At 45.1% G+C, this 16826-nt stretch overlaps 1 protein-coding gene across 1 annotated transcript in view; it reads left to right on the top strand.

The window, feature by feature from the left end:
- The window catches only part of LGI2 (leucine rich repeat LGI family member 2), a 28690-nt gene extending 12445 nt beyond the window's left edge, over positions 1-16245 (top strand). Inside the window, exons 6-8 of the mRNA XM_065907487.1 lie at positions 357-526; positions 7045-7209; positions 15092-16245. Coding sequence (XP_065763559.1) covers positions 357-526; positions 7045-7209; positions 15092-15909 — 1153 coding nt within the window. The 3' untranslated portion in view covers positions 15910-16245. The remainder of the gene's footprint in view (positions 1-356; positions 527-7044; positions 7210-15091) is intronic.
- Positions 16246-16826: the final 581 nt, after the last annotated feature.

The raw sequence follows: 16826 nt of genomic DNA, 5'->3' as shown, positions 1-16826 counted from the left end.
TGTCTTGTTTTTGCGTGTAAGGACCTATGCTGGGTACTGTTCTTCTTTCACCCCTCCCCCATTTCCAGCATGGTGTGGGGACATTTTCAAGAGGATTTGCAGAAGTGGTGGTGTGTCAACTCTGAGAACTCTCTGTGTGCCCTCTGGTTAAAATCAGGGACACTGAAGAGTGTTCCATGAAGTCAATGAGAAGTAAAAGACATTGGATGCATTAAATAGGAAAAAAATTTTTAAATTCCACTTTTTGCTATTTGTTAAATACGTCAGGATATTAAGAATTCTGGAGTTTCGTATTACTGCTGAAACATTTCTGGCATGCCTGTTTCTCGGTGTCTGTGTTTGTTTTGTTTTTTTAGAGATTTGAGGGGCAATAAGTTTGAATGTGACTGCAAAGCCAAGTGGCTGTATCTGTGGTTGAAGATGACAAATTCCACTGTTTCTGATGTCCTGTGTATCGGTCCGCCAGAATATCAGGAAAAGAAGCTGAATGATGTGACCAGCTTTGACTATGAATGCACAACTACAGGTATTCAGAACCTGTATCATCAAAGTCTGATATTTAGAATAATCCTTTTTTAAAAAATACTATCAACAGGGAGTTGGAAAATGTCGGGATAAAAGTTTTCTATCAAAATTATTTTAGGGGAATTTTAAACATTAAAAAAGAAATGAATTGACATGGCAGGAAAAATATCTCAGCAGTCTGGAAAGATTTTTATTAACTGCACTGACTTTAATTTTGATTCTTTACAACTTCAAATTTCTCTAAAGTTTTTAAGGCAGGAACTGGTGAGTTTGGCATGAGAACATTTTCAAATCAGGTTAGGCTTCACATAAAGCCAATGCAGAGATACCTAAATCACTGTTCTCTTGTTTGAATAATATGAAATTTATTGGACACTTAACTAATAAATATCAGACTTTTAAAATCTATAAATTGCTCTCATAGTTCCATGTAAAATGAGATAACTAGGTAAGTCACAACCATGGCAGAATAGAAATACAAGTTAACAACGAGTTATCAAAAGGAAAAATTCACACTGAGGAAACAAAATGTAAAGAAAGTTTGATTATTTTTTCTAGGGCCTGCCTCAAGGTTTCAGTTTATACATATTCAGGTTAAAAGATAAAATTAAAATACAGTCTCAACTGTCATATCTTGTGGAAAACAGGAGAGTAGCTCCGTACGAAAGCTTAGATGGAGTTTCTACAGCTTCTAAAGCCACATTTTAAAGGAGAGCGGATCAATCCACAGCATGCAACCTGCTTACCAGACTTATAAAAATAAACATTCAGGCTGAGAGTTGATATCTACAATGCCTCAAGGCATGTCAGTAGGAGCAGCAGGATTGAAAACTCAGAAAATAGTTATAGAAACTCAAAAGATAAAAACTCCAAGAACAAAATACCACATTTAAACTCTACTGCTATTCCCCGATCAAATAAACAAACAAAAACTCAGAAGTAAAAATTATTTCTGGATATCTTTGTCAATAAGGGACCCCAACAAGTTCTGTCCTTTTCTGAGAGGAAACTTGAAGTCTTATGGAAATGCCCTTGTCCTTCATCACTGAACAGGGACTTATTCAGCTGTGTAATTGGCAGGTGCCCTTTAGCCAACAGGCCACTGGGGGTTTATTTATTGTATTGTAGAGCAGCGCAATAAATCAGAGGTCACGGTCAATGACGTTTGCACCAAAAGGTGACATTCAAGGCCATGCCGTATGAAATGTGAAACCACAGCTCACTGGGGCTCCTTTCTGCCTCTTCTCATTTTTCTGGAGAGTTTTCTAAACCCCACACTGAAGTGAGCAGCTTTTCAGTTGTTCTCTTCACACCTGGCCCTAGTGTGTGAAAACTGCCAGTCTCAGAGAGGAATAGCTTGGGCTGTAGAGAGCCTTGGGACTTGGGCATCTGTTCCAGACCTGGCATCTCTGGGGTAGCATGAAGTCCTTAACACATTTTGGGCATTCTCTTATACATATTTCTCTCCCCTAACAAGCTTTTTGCTAAAATTTAGAAAGTTAGCACCCCACCCTAGAAGCAAGGAAATGATGATTCTGCCTTTGCACTTGTTTTATCCCCTTAAGGCTCATGAACAAATAAACTCTGGCTCACAGCATCTTCCATCATGAAAAAATGGTGCCACCAAGCTGTGACCCACCCCCAAATATAGTCCCTTCCTATTTTCTGGCTCAGATCAAGCCTCGTCCTCTGATGCTTTATTTAGGACCAGGGAGGAAATAGGTGAAGAGGGATGGAAGTTGGAAAGTCAAGTCTGAGATTCATGGTACCAGTATTGCACCCTCACGCGAGGTTGGGGAAGAAGCATATTTTCTCAGTGCCTTGTTTTGCTCTTAGCTCAGGGTCTTAGGAAGGAGTAAATTCTTCAGGTAGATGTCTCACCTTGTTCTTCCCAGGGAGAGGAAGGTATGATTACCATCCTGTTCCTCAGCGCAGGGGTGTAATTAACACCACAAAGCAACCCCTGGCTGGTTTCAGCTCTCCAGATTAATCACAGTCCCTCCATAACCCTCTGCTTCAAATCTATTTTTAACCACCTCCAAAATCCCTGTTACCTACTCATGATTCCCCATGTTAGGTGGATAATTCACTAAATTCCTTAGAGGGAGTGAATTTTGCATCCTAATTGTCCCGTTAGCTTCCCTATTTCAGGGCTGATGAAAATGCAAAGAGAAATAATGCATTAATGTGCAGTTTCTCTCCCCATAGGATCAGCATCATGTATAATTTATTTCCTGCAAGTGCTATAAATAGCTATGTAAAAATCTGTTGATTCCAGTGGGAGCAAGGCCTAAATTGTAAGAGTCCTACTGACATCATGAACTTAATCCGATGTGAATGGAAGTGGCTGGGCTTTTTGCAGAGAAGGCCATTAATACTTTAACACTAGTAAATTGATGTCATATCAATATGTGGATTGTTGGAGATCTTTCGGCAATGAATGTGCTTTTGCTGTCTGTGACAAGTAATGTAAGAGGGGGATGGGGGAAGATGTTTAAATTCCCCAGGTCCCCTCCCCCATTCACACAAGCACACATTCATCAATCATATTGTTTCACTCGTTTCTTCCCCTTTTTCTTCTCTTCTTTCTTCCTCCTCTTCCTCCTCCCCTTTTTGGTCATCGAAGAGGGAGAAGGAGTCTCCTATTAAGAATTAGACCTATGAAACTTCCCTGGTGGTCCAGTGGTTAAGATTTTGCCTTCCAGTGCAGGGGGTGTGGGTTCAATCCCTGGTACCACACACCTGGAGGCCAAAAGATGTAAAACAGAAGCAGTATTGTAACAAATTCAATAAAGATTTTTTAAATGGTCCACATTAAAAAAAAAAAAAACTTAAAAAGAATTAGGTTTATAATTCAAATGATTTAGGAGTCTCTGCTTTGCCAGATAGCTAGGATATAGAAAATATTGTGAAACCAATGTTTTGGGGGAAATAAATGGAAATAGGGCCATTAAAGGCTAGATTTGTAAAATGCTCTCTATTTTTGACAGCTCTCTTTCTGGAATTTTTTTAAATGAAAAAATGTAAACTTTTGGGTCTGTGCTTTGGAGAGCCTGCATTTTTAAGCTCATGAGTGCTCCTGTTGCTGGGGATTCAGTGTAGGCAGAAGTCTTTGCATACAAGGAGTTGGGGTTACAGTCAGTCATCGGGAGTGTTTGTAACCTCGGGCATACTTGGATGAGAAAAGTCAAGCGGAGATGCTAGAGGAGTTGATAGCCGTCTTGGCCGTAATTCAAAGAACCCGGCTGTACTCTTCTACCTCCAAGAAAGGGAGCAGACTGTGGCTGCTCCTGTTCCTTTTCCCATTGACCAGCCTGTGACCAGGGAAACCTCTTGCAGCCCCCAGAGCACTTTCTGACTTTTACACTGGGACCGCCAGGGCCCACTGGAATGAATCAGGCGAGTTTTCCAATTTTTAGTCTTTGACCAAGCAACGCTGGTATTTGGGGGATCTTGAGAGAGGAGACAGAGAAGGTAATGGCACTCCACTCCAGTACTCTTGCCTGGAAAATCCAATGGATGGAGGAGCCTGTTAGGCTGCAGTCCATGGGGTCGAGAAGAGTCGGACACGACTGAGTGACTTCACTTTCACTTTTCACTTTTGTGCATTGGAGAAGGAAATGGCAACCCACTCCAGTGTTCTTGCCTGGAGAATCCCAGGGACGGGGGAGCCTGGTGGGCTGCCGTCTATGGGGTCGCACAGCGTCGGACACGACTGAAGCGAGTTAGCAGCAGCAGCAGCAGAGAGAGGAGAGGGAACCTGGAGCCATGCTGGCTCTTCCCTAAGCCTTCACACAGGCAGCTTCTCACTGTCGTTGTGAGGTGTGTAAAACTCCTGAGTGCAGCCAAGCCTGGGTGCTCACACTTTTGGCTCTCTCCTATTGGGTCTCTGCAGCACCCTTGTGAGATAGAAGTGGCTCTCACTTTATTCCTGGGGAATCTGAAGCTCTTCCTTGAGTTCTTGGAGCACTGGGTGCAGGCGGGTTAGGAGCCCATGTGTCCCACCTGCCTTGGTGCTCCTGAATGTTTCAGAAGGGGGTTACCTCCTCCATTCCTTCTGCCTGTCCCCACTGATCCTCGGCCACCTTTTGCTGTCAGAGGCAGAGGCAGCCTTCTCTCTGCTTCTCCCCCTTCTCTCTACACCTGCAAATATCCTTCATTCAGGCCCATCCTCTCCCCCGACATCTTCAGAGTGGGCCGGGCTGAGGTCAGCCCTCCCACACTCGCCAAGTCAGTAGCTCCTGTCCACTTGCAATGAAAGGGCCTCCTCCAAAAAGGTGACATGTATGAACACACACTGCATGTAAAGCACTGTTCTACATGAGTATGAATCATAATAAACGATGAGGAAACTGAGGCAGGGAGAGGTTGGGTAACTTCCCCGAGCTCACTCGGCAAAAAAGCAGACTCATAACTCTGGCATTTTATCTTACATGCCATTACAATGGACACTTTCCCCGAGAGATAGCCCAGCAGTGGCCAGAACAGTGGAGGGGACTGCCTCGTGTGTGCTGAGTCTGAGGTCAGCATGTCCACTGCCTTGCCCAATCTGTCCCTGCCCCTGCGCTTGAGAGGCAGGGATCATTGTCCCCATACTGCAGATAAGTAAACTGAGGCCTCGTAAAGGCAAGTGCACAGCTGGGAATTCAAAGGCAGAAGGTGGTTTCAGGTGGTTTGGCTGCAGGCACGGTGCTCTTTGCGGTGCCTCACTCTGCCCTGACTCCTCAGCCCCGCCTTCTCCTGCCCCTGACTGGCATTGCTTGTCACAACCCTGTCCACGCTTCCCCCCTCAACAATGGCTCAGCTGCTCTGCCACTTACCTGCCTCTGGTCCTTTTGCACTGGCCTCCCTTAGTTATTACCTGGTGTCTGCCCTTTAAATGCCTCTCTCATTTGGCATCATTGTGAGGCTTCTGAGTCAGTTATTTCTTGAATGGCGGCTGTGAGCTGGTGTCGTGGGGACCCAGGCCCTTTCTTAGGAAACCCTTCAGGAGACACATCATGCTGGTTGTGTGTCGGTGGCCAAGAGCACACCCTCTCTGAGCTTCAGCTTCTGGAGCTAAGATTCCTCGAATTTTTCCAGATCTGACCCTGATGTCACTATAGGTAGGTAGGTTTAGTTGCTAAGTCATGTCCGACTCTTGCAACCCCATGGACTGTAGCCCACCAGGCTCCTTTGTCCATGGGATTTCCCAGGCAAGAATACTGGAGTGGGTTGCCATTTCCTTTTCCAGGGGATCTTTCTGACCCAGGAGTTGAACTCGGGTCTCCCCTTGCAGGCAGACTCTTTACTGACTGAGCTACCAGAATGCCACAGAATTGGAGATTCAATCACCGTGAATAATCACATGTGAACAATAGGGCCTGATTGTGAGTCCAGTGAGTTAGGACTGGTCCTGTGGATTGGGCCCATCAGAACAGCTTTGCAGAGGAGATGGGACTTCAGCTGGCATGAAGAAGGATTGAGAGGGGAAGAGGTGGGCAAAGCCAAGCTTTTCTCATAGGAATGACTTTCCTAAACCAGACATCCACCCGCATTTTATTCTGGGCGCTTTTAGCCTGCCAAGAAGCAGTGAACCCTAAAATATTTCTGGTCAGAGAAATAAACTTCTGAATGCTTTGGGTTTTTTTAAAATTCTTTTTTTCTTCGCTAGTGCTCTGGCTACCCCCCACACTAACTATTCTTGCATCCAATGGCATGTTAACCCTGTTTCTTGGTGGAACTGTACATTCCTACCAAGATTTCACACCGTGAGTCATTGTAGCTCAGGGGAGTGATACAGATGACGGGTATTGACTTACCACTATATGGAGGAACAGAGCATGCGCTCAAATAGGACGGCTTCTATGCTGCAGGAAAATCTAACAGATCTCCTGCAACTGCTCTCTGAGCTGCAGAGCGTTGCCCAGGTCCCAGGTACCACCATACTTAGCACTGCTATGAGGCTAGTGACCAGTAAACACCCTTAGGTTAACTCCCCCAAACTGTGGGCTTTATAAACCTCCGAGACCTAGGCAGAGAGTTCAGTTTGGTTTCCAGAAGTGCCGTTTTGGGAGTTAACTTTCACTTTTCTTTACTACTGGGACTGTTCTGAGTGAGCTAAAAATACAGCATCTCCCAAAGGAATTTAACCACAGCATCCCTCCTTCACAGAGTAAATTTCATGGTAATTTCAGGAATGTTACTCTGCAGCATCCTTGCTGTCCTGTCTTTTTGAAAGCCAGGTCTCACCAAATTTGTTTAAAACTTTGAGATACTCTAGCCAAACTCGTGAGCTATTTATCTCAAGGAAGCTGTGTAAGAAGCTGTGCGTTCAATCTGCTAATCCCGTGCAAGCCAGAACCCTCTGGAATCTCTCAGACTGAAACACGCTGGGATGTGTGTTGTTCTCTCCCACCCTCCCTCCTCCCCAGTTTTCTTTGGAATCAATGAGAGAAAAGATAGAAGGGGTGGGGGTAGCGGCCCATAATTCTCACAGGAGATCTCACGTAGACTTTATTTTTAAACACGCTTTCCCAGATTTTGTCGTTCATCAGACTCTGCCCTACCAGTCCGTTTCAGTGGATACGTTCAACTCCAAGAATGACGTGTACGTGGCCATCGCTCAGCCTAGCATGGAGAACTGCATGGTACTGGAATGGGACCACATCGAAATGAATTTCCGGAGCTATGACAACATTACAGGTGTGTTGTGGCTTGACTGGATGTACCGACCTCGTTCCAGAGTAGCCTAAAACCCGGGAGAGAAGAAATGTTCTTTTGTCATCCTGAGAGGGATCTTGGCTCTCCGGCTTGGTTTGATTTGGGAACAGTTTCCAGCCCACCCACTTCTCTCCAACTTTTTCTGGATGTGGTCAGTTATGATGCACACAGAAAGCTCAGGTGGTGATTCTACTTACTGTCGGTGATCCTTTTGGAAAGGGAGAGGGTGATGGGGGGCCTGTGGTGGGAAGCACTTTCCTGAAATGGAGAGAAGTCACTTCTAGAATCCCTTGATCTTGAACAGTCATGACAGCCTAGGACTGCACCAGCTTTTTAGCAGCTATATGCCTCCTTTGACTTTTGTGATGCTGGTAACTAGAATGCTAATATATACACACATGCACATGCACATTCTCATGCACACATGTATGGACACACACACAACACACACACACACACACACACACACACACACACACACACTCTCTATAGCTGTTTGTGTTGCCCCCTGGCCAGGCCCTGGTGATCACTGCTTCGTTTTAGTGTGTGCGTGCTAAGTTGCTTCAGTTGTGTCCAACTGTTTGTTACCCTATGGACTGTAGCATTCCAGGCTCCACAGTCCATGGGATTCTCCAGGCAGGAATACTGGAGCGGAATGCCATGCCCTCCTCCAGAGGATCTTCCCAACCCAGAGATAAAACCCAGGGATCTTTTATGTCTCCTGCTTTAGCAGGCGAGTTCACCTGGGAAGCCCTTCCTTTTAGTAAATACGTACAAAAGAAGCATAAATGGCTTCCTAAATTCAAACTTTGGGATAAGACTTGGTGGTTCATTCGGTGCTGTCATTGAATCCCAGTGTCTTAGAGCTACCAAAGATGGACCATCTACTTGCTTTTTAAATAAGTGGGATAAAGTCAAAATAATCTTTCAAAGACTTCTTTACTGAAGTGCAACCTGACCATAATGCTGACTTTACAAACAGCACCATTGACTGTGGCCCCATGTGAGGGTTTCCTTCCGTGATTCCTGGTCTGATTGCAGCAGCATCTTGCTGCTGCAGAGAGGGCATGTCCAGGTAGCATTTCAGGGTCCGGAGGCTCCTAGGAACCTCTCAGGCCCAAGGTGGCCTTGCCACAGGTGCAGAGATGCAGGGAGAGAGGCGCTCACCACTGGGGGCAGAGCTGCTAATGAGCCTGACCTGGCGAGAGCTCTGTGAGACGCACATCTCCATGCTCCAAGATGCCATCTGGCCTCCCAGTGCTGAGCCTACATTCCTGGGGAGCAGCCTTACTCGCTCCAAGCGCAGACTCAGCACCGGTGAGTGCTGTGGTTCACAGCGCAGCACACGATGGAGGGAAGCCCAGGCCTCCAGACCCTGAAGCCAGTCCATGTTAGAGGAGAAAGGAGTGCGAGAGAGGGACTCGCTTTGCTGCCTGCAAGGTTTTTGGCTTGTGTCTTTTCTCTGACCTAGAAGATCGGTGAGGGCTAAATGAACCAGCCCCTCTGCCTTCTCTCCTGCCTCCCACGTGAGGAAGTAGGAGCCGAGTGGAGTCGTTCCTTCAAGCAAGGAGTTCTGATGCCAGTGCTTCATGCTGGCACTGGCTGTGGGTTTACAGGGATCCAGGAGCTGGTTAGTCTCACTGGAACTCACAATAGCTGTTTGAGGTATTACTGCAGGTCCCAGGGGGACAACAAGAGGACAAGCACCATTCGTTCAAAAGAGAGGAAGTATATAAAGTATAAAGAGCTCAGGTTTTGAAAATCTATGAATGTGGGTTCTACTCCTGACTCTGCTAAGTGCTAGGAAGTAGCTGTGGCCTCTGAGCCTCAGTTTTCTCATTTGTGAAATAGGCAGGAGATTTGCCTCACGTGGATGTGAGGACTGATAAGTGCCAGGCACAGCGCAGGCAGTTCTTAATGCCGACTTCCTTCTCACCTTTATGAATGAAGAGATGGAGGCTCAGGCATGTTGAACCACTCCAAGGCAGAGCCCAGGGTTCGTCACTGCTCATCCCACCCTTTCCCTCTCCCATTTGACCTTGGTAGGAAGCAACAGCTCTGCCCCCCACCTGCCCTTCCTACATACTGCATAGGTCACACCACCAGGTTCTTCAAGCCATTCGTTCATTCATTTGTTCACTTAAAGATTTCTTAAGCACTTAACTCTGAGCCAAGCCCAATCTAGGTGCTGGGGCCATAGCAGTGAGTAAACTATAGCAGTAAGTAAGGAAAACCTCCACACTCAAGGAGTTTGTATTATAATGGTGGAGAGAGAAAGAGACAAAAAAAGGCAAATAATTGTCATACATACAAAACATTAGATGGCAGCATGCTAAGAGGGGAAAAGGTTGCAGGGAGGAAAGATTTGAAGTGCTAGGCATGGGAGGATTGAAATGTTACATAGAGTGTCTGGTAGAGGCTTCAGTAAGGAGGTGTCTGAATAAAACCTGTGGGACATGAGGGCTTGACGCACATGGACAGCAGGGGTAGGGGGAGGTGGAGAACTTTTCAGACAGAAGGAAGAGCAAGTGTAAATGCCCAGAGGCAGGAGGGTATTTTTCCTGTTTGGTGAACATGCCGCTGGCTGGTTTGGCTTGGACAGAGTGGTCCAGGGGCCATTGCAGGGGACAAAGTCAGAGAGGTTGAAGGGCTGCTCCTGAGGGCCTGCAGGTCCTGCCAAGGGCTTGGGTTTTTACCCAAGTCATGGAGGATTTTGTGCAGCCATCAGCCAGTCTCCACGGAAGATTTGGGTGCCTGCTACAGAATGCTAGGCTGTGTCCGGCTGCTGGGTGGAGAGTAGTCTGTGTGTAGGGAGGGGACAAAAGTGGAATCGGAGAAGGTAGTTGAAAGGCTGTTGCAAGAGTTCAGGCAGGTGACCTGGCAGAGACCGCAGAGCCGGTGGGTGGGAAGTGATGAGGGCAGAGTGGGTGAGGCTAGAGCCAGGACTGGAGCTTGCTGGTTTGCAGGGACTCCTTGGCCTCTCAGGGTCGATGTCTGAATCTTCTGAGAGGTGGCAGCTGGACGCAAAGCCCATGGTGACCCTCCTTACAGCGCAAGAAACGAGCTGCAACAGCTCATAAAGCTTTGTGTTTGTTCAGCTTAAGAACGCCAGCATGACAGTATTTTCAGAAATCTGGCTCTGGATCTTTCTAACTGGTGACTTTGGCTGAGTTTTGACTTCCTTGAGCCTCTTTCATCTGTAAAATAGTAATTTCATGAATTCCCATTTCATCTGTAAAATGGTATCATAGTGTTGGGCCCATGGGAATTTAACTGGGTAGCTTATATAACACTTAGCGTGGGGCCTGGCATATAGCAAATTCTTAACAATTGGATATCAGTTGTGCATAAAAAATGAACATGTGATTCTCCTTCCCTGCTGCCACCACTCGGGAGATCCACCAGCTTCGGATATTTTACTTTTCTTAATTTATGAAAGCACACAGAATTCATACATCAGGGTCCCAACACACTTTTCCAAACACATAGTGCCAATTTTCTGTCAATGATTTCTGACCACATCCTACAATTCAACCACCTCACTTTCTTTTGTTTCTCTGTTTACCTGCATTTCCAGGCTCAAATGCAGCCTCCTACAGGAAGCATTCCTTGATTACCTTATTGGAATGAATTATCTGTTCTCTCTGCTCTCTTAATCCATGAATTTCCATTAAACACAAATAGCATCCACTGTCACATAATTTTTCACTCAGAGGAAGGCAGCTCATATTTATGTGCTCAGTGATTCATAAATCATTTCTTACCTCAATCACACAGCCTTGTAGTGTGTACTTATTGTCTGTATTTTATAGTGAAAAAAACAACAGGAAGTAGCTCTCCTTCCCCCATAGACCCTAACTCTTTGACTTCAGTAAAAATATCTCTACAACTTTCGTTAAGTCTAAGAATGGCAGGACCAGCAGGGAATGGCCTGAGGGAGGCGGGGGAGAAGGGTGGTTACAGAAGTAAGGGGGTCAGTCGCTCTTCGGAGGAAGGAGTGTGACTCGCTAGAATTCAGCCTGGTGTGGGGGAAAGCTCTGTAGCTCACACAAGCTGGGCATACGACAAGTGGATGAGCCAGGGCACAGCCCTGAACCACTTGCCTTGAACCAGACCAAGGCAAATGTGGACCGTTCTCCCCTCTCAGGGCCGTGCATGCCTCATTTATCATCTTGTTTGATCACAGGTTGATCCCAGAGTTAGCAAGGGCTGGGCAGGCTTTTCTCCATTCTTGCCTGGCAAGTCTGGGGCTCCAAGGAATGGGAGGGACACATGCTTCCTCCTCCATGGCCCTGCTGAGCATCATGCAAAAGGGACATCTGTCTTCTAGTAGGTGAGGGAGACCCAGGGTCATGACCCTCACCCCCCGGCTTTGCTCCTTATCTCTTCTTCTTCTTTCTACATATCTTCTCACCTCTTCTGTTTTGGGTTAATTTCGTTTGCCTTTTGATTTCTGCCCACTAAATATGTTGCAGCATCTCTCCTCCTAGATTAAAATACACATGCACACACATGATTTCTGCTGCTGTTGAAACTCCATTAGCTACAATGTCATATGCTACCCCTGACAGAGGTATGGAGGATCTCCAAGAAAGGAATTCTTTCTGTCTCACACGGCCCCTCTGCTGAGACCAGCAGAGCAGGGACCTCCGTAGCCAAGGCCTCAGGGGGCAAGGAGCATGCACCTCAATTAGTGTTGGCAGGTGGGAGTCAGAACAGTTTCTGAGAAGCGGTTTAGTAGTTTAAACTCAGAAGTCTTAAAAATGTGCACAACGTCTGCTCTGCAATCTCTCCACTGCCAGATGGTCTTCAAAAACAGATTTTCCTACAGGGAAATGTAGTATTTACAGTCATGAAAAACTGGAAATAACTGCAATGTCCAGCATTAGGGAATTAGTTAAGTAAAATGTGGTGTCTCCATGCAATGGAATATTAGTGAAGTCGCTCAGTCGTGTCTGACTCTTCACGACCCCATGGACGGTAGCCTACCAGGCTCCGTCGTCCATGGGATTTTCCAGGCAAGGATACTGGAGTGGGCTGCCATTTCCTTCTCCAGGGGATCTTCCCAACCCAGGGATCGAACCCAGGTCTCCTGCATTGCAGACAGACGCTTTACCCTCTGATGTAGTGTTAAAATGCAAGTTGTAGAAGATACAATAACGTGGGGGAAATGTTCACAACATAATGGTCAGGGGGAAAAGTAACCTATAAAAAGTCCGTGTACACTGTAAGTGCATATCTATTTTTTTCCCATTTCTTTTCTAATTTATTTTTTTATTGAAGGATAATTGATGTACAGAATTTTATTGTTTTCTGTCAAACCTCAACATGAATCAGCCATAGGGATACATATACCCCCTCCCTTCTGAACCTCCCTCCCACCTCCCTCCCCATCCCACACCTCTAGGTTGATACAGAGCCCCTGTTTGAGTTTCCTGAGCCAGACAGCAAATTCCCATTGGATATCTATTTTACATATGGTAATGTAAGTTTCTAGGTTACTCTTGCCCAAGTCTATTTTTAAAAAACACCTTTGAGTATGTGCAGAGATTGGCAATTAAAGAACTATATCAAGATATTAAGTGTTATTTCAGCATTTTCAGTTCAAGTGATTTTTTTTTTAATTTCCTTCTTTGTGCTTTTTGGTACATTGGTGGTGGAGTGTAGACTGGAATGAGACTCTCTGGATTTGAGTCTCAGATGCTGCCACATTGTATAATAGCTGTGTGACCTTATATAAGTTACCGAACTTCTCTATGCCTTGATAAAATGAGGATCATGGTGATGGTAATAAGAGTACCAGCCTCATAAGACTGTTGTAAGGATTCAGTAGGTATATACTAAGTATATAATAAGCATGTAAAGGACTCAGAATAGTGCCTTTAAAAGTGTTACCTATTATTGTTTTCAAAATTTCCTTTAATGAACATTAAAAAGTTAGTTTTCAACAAAGGAAAGGGACCAGGTTCCTGCAGGGAAGCCAAAGCAATGGGAGAGAGAAGTAAATACCACCCTATGAACCAGGCACCATGTTCCCCCAAAGTTAATACTAAGAATAGAAATTGGGTAATTATCCTTGTAATTTACAGACAAAATTCACTTTGGTCCAAATTGCCTAGGAAATAAGGGGAAAGAAATAACTTTTAATTGAATGACCTAGATGGAGGGTCAGCACTATTTGAGATGTGAGTGGTGCTGTTGTTCTCTGGCTGGAATGGGAAGACTAGGGAGGCTTTGGGGGAGACTCTGGGTGCAGACTGGGAGAGGATGGTGGGAGCTGGCCCAGACAGAGGAGTCATGACTACAAAGGTTCCCCTTTCCTGCAAAGTTCTGGTTTGGTGCTGCCATGGTTGGATCATTCAGATAATGGCTCATCAGCAGGTATTCCTGCAGCGCCTGCTCTGGGCAGTCGCTATACAGTCGCCTCTAAGTCCTGATTCCTAGCGTTTTAACCCTCAAGAGAAGAAACCCATTTAATTGCTTCATTCTGACCCGTGGAGCTCGGAATAGCATGCAGACAATTTCTGTCTTAGTGAATTTCCTGAATTATGTACCTGCCTCTAAAGACACCAGAGGCCAAGGTGACCAACACTTAGCTATTTCTATGGAGAGATACCTAAACTATTTTTTTAATTGTGGGAAAATATACATAACATAAAATTTAGCATCTTAGCTATGTTTGTGTGCTGTCCTAGGCTTGCATCGATCCCCAGAATTCATCTTGAAAAACTGAAACTCTGTGCCTATTAAACTGTAGCTCCTCTTTCTCTCCTGCTCTCAGACGCTGGGTACCACCCTTCTGCTTTCTCTCTCTACTGACTCCTTTAGGGACCTCACATGAGTGGAATCAGACACTATTTGCCTTTTTGTGACCGCTTACATCAGTTAGCCTAATGTCTTCAACATTCATCCATGACACCGCATGTGTCAGAATTTTATTCCTTTTTAAGGTGATACAGTGTTCCATGATGTGTATATACCACACTTTGTTTATCTATTCATCCATCAATGGACACTTGGATTGTTTCCACCTTTTCACTATTGTGAATGATGCTTCTGTGAACTTGGTGTTCCTCAAGACCCTGCCTTCAATTCTTTGGGTTTAAACCCAGAAGTAGAATTCCTGGATCATATGGTAATTCTTTGTTAAAATTTCTGAAAACTGCCATACTTTTTTCCACAATGACTACATGTTCACAAGAGTACCAGTTTCAGCACAGATGAGCATTTTTTTTAATTTACCTAAAGACTTTATTAGTTACCAATTTTTAAATACCAGTTAGATTTACATAGTTATTTATCCTTTTCATCCTTTTTATTAAACTCAAAATATTCTGATTAATATGTTATTATTTAATACAGTTGATTTACCTGAAGAAGTTCTTGTTTTATGTAGTTTAGATTTACATAAACAAATATTAACTCTCTTCATTGTTGTTTGTTACTTCTTTTTTTTTTAATTGAACTATAGTTGGTTTACAATATTGTGTTAGTTTCAGGTATAAAGCAAAGTGATTCCATTTTATATAAATATGTATATATTTCAGTTTACTTTCCATTATAGGTTATTATAAGACAGTGACCATAGTTCCTTCTGCTATACAGTAGGTCTATTTTATATACAGTAGCGGGTACCTGATAACCCCATATTCCTAACTTATCCCTCCCCGCTTTCCCCTTTGGTAAGCATAAGTGTGCTGCCTGTGTTTCTGAGTCCGTTTCTGTTTTGTAAATAAGTTTACTCGTACTATTTTTAGACTTCACGTGGAAGAGGTGTCACAGAGCATCTGTCCTCCTCTGACTCTGGGCAGGAGGGTCTCACAGTGGCTGTCCTAACCCCCCTCTCTCCTCTCCTGGAGCACAGGTCAGTCCATCGTGGGCTGCAAGGCCATCCTCATCGATGACCAGGTCTTCGTGGTGGTGGCCCAGCTCTTCGGCGGCTCTCACATTTACAGATACGACGAGAGCTGGACCAAGTTTGTCAAATTCCAAGACATAGAAGTCTCTCGCATTTCCAAGCCCAACGACATCGAGCTGTTTCAGATCGAGGACGAGACGTTCTTCGTCATCGCCGACAGCTCCAAAGCCGGACTGTCCACCGTGTATAAATGGAACAGCAAAGGATTCTACTCGTACCAGTCCCTGCACGAGTGGTTCAGGGACACGGATGCTGAGTTTGTGGACATAGACGGAAAGTCACACCTGATCCTGTCCAGCCGCTCCCAGGTCCCCATCATCCTCCAGTGGAATAAGAGTTCCAAGAAGTTCGTCCCCCACAGTGACATCCCCAACATGGAGGACGTGCTGGCTGTAAAGAGCTTCCGGATGCAGAACGCCCTCTACCTCTCCCTCACCCGCTTCATCGGGGACTCCAGGGTCATGAGATGGAACAGCAAGCAGTTCGTGGAGATCCAGGCCCTACCCTCCCGGGGGGCCATGACTCTGCAGCCCTTTTCTTTTAAAGAGAATCACTACCTGGCCCTGGGGAGCGACTACACGTTCTCCCAGATATACCAGTGGGATAAAGAGAAGCAGTTCTTCAAAAAATTTAAGGAGATTTACGTGCAGGCGCCTCGTTCCTTCACAGCCGTCTCCACTGACAGGAGAGATTTCTTTTTCGCATCCAGTTTCAAAGGGAAAACAAAGATTTTTGAGCACATAGTTGTCGACTTAAGTTTGTGAGGGTGTGATTGGTAAAGTTAAGAGACACGTAGCTTTAGCTCTTACAAAAAGATGTGAGGGTGGGGGCGGGGGGAGGAAAGAAGCCAGGTTCACATCTCTGAAACTGAAAGTGCACTAGGGAAATAGTTAGAAGTTTGCAAACTTTTAGAACTCATATTTTAATCAGGGATTGCATTTATTGGCTAACTGCATGACACGTTCATTCTCCCACTTAAAAAGACATCCTAAAGCCTGTAATTACTGAGAAAAGAGTATAGCATTAACTCTTACCATCTAGGGAAGTAATAAGCTTTTTTTTTTTTTTTCTTTTTAATGAGGAAGGAGAAAACTCGATAAGTTGGGACCGCTCTTATAATGGAATAAAAACAAACAAAAAGACCAAACACACTGTGGGCCCTCCTCATTCCATTGTAGCAGTCTATCGGGTAGGGATGCTTAAAGACAGAGACAGCAGAAAAGACTTGCTGATGATGAGTTTAAAATCTGATAACAACTCAGCAGTGCTATTTTGAGCCTTTCCAGTTTCCTGAATCCCCCCTAATAGCAGAGCCTTGATTATTTCATTGGTTCCTATAGATGGATCTTCATCATGGGTGTGTTAACAAAATAAGGTTTAACATTGCTTTCTCTGCTACAAAGAAAGTATTCTGCTGACATACATAGTGGTCCATCACGGGCTGCGGGCCCAGAAGTGAGACGAAGGCGATTCCCTCTCTACTTGGGGTTCAAAGCCGACCCCCACAGTGGCCAGCACCGTCGAGCTCATTTAATGCTCTCCATGACTCATGTGCTTCTCTGGACCCATCCTTTGAGTGTGTGGGTAACCTGCAGACAGGCCAGCGACTGAGTGGTGCTTTTTATTCTGTCCTAGAGCAATAGAACAGGTATTTTCATCTGATGAGCATCTGGTAGAGTTT

The sequence above is a fragment of the Muntiacus reevesi genome, chromosome 16 (genome assembly GCF_963930625.1).
Source record: "Muntiacus reevesi chromosome 16, mMunRee1.1, whole genome shotgun sequence".
In the NCBI taxonomy this organism is placed as follows: Eukaryota; Metazoa; Chordata; class Mammalia; order Artiodactyla; family Cervidae; genus Muntiacus; species Muntiacus reevesi.
Note: the sequence above shows the minus strand (reverse complement) of the source record. Positions and strands in the feature narration are given on the sequence as shown.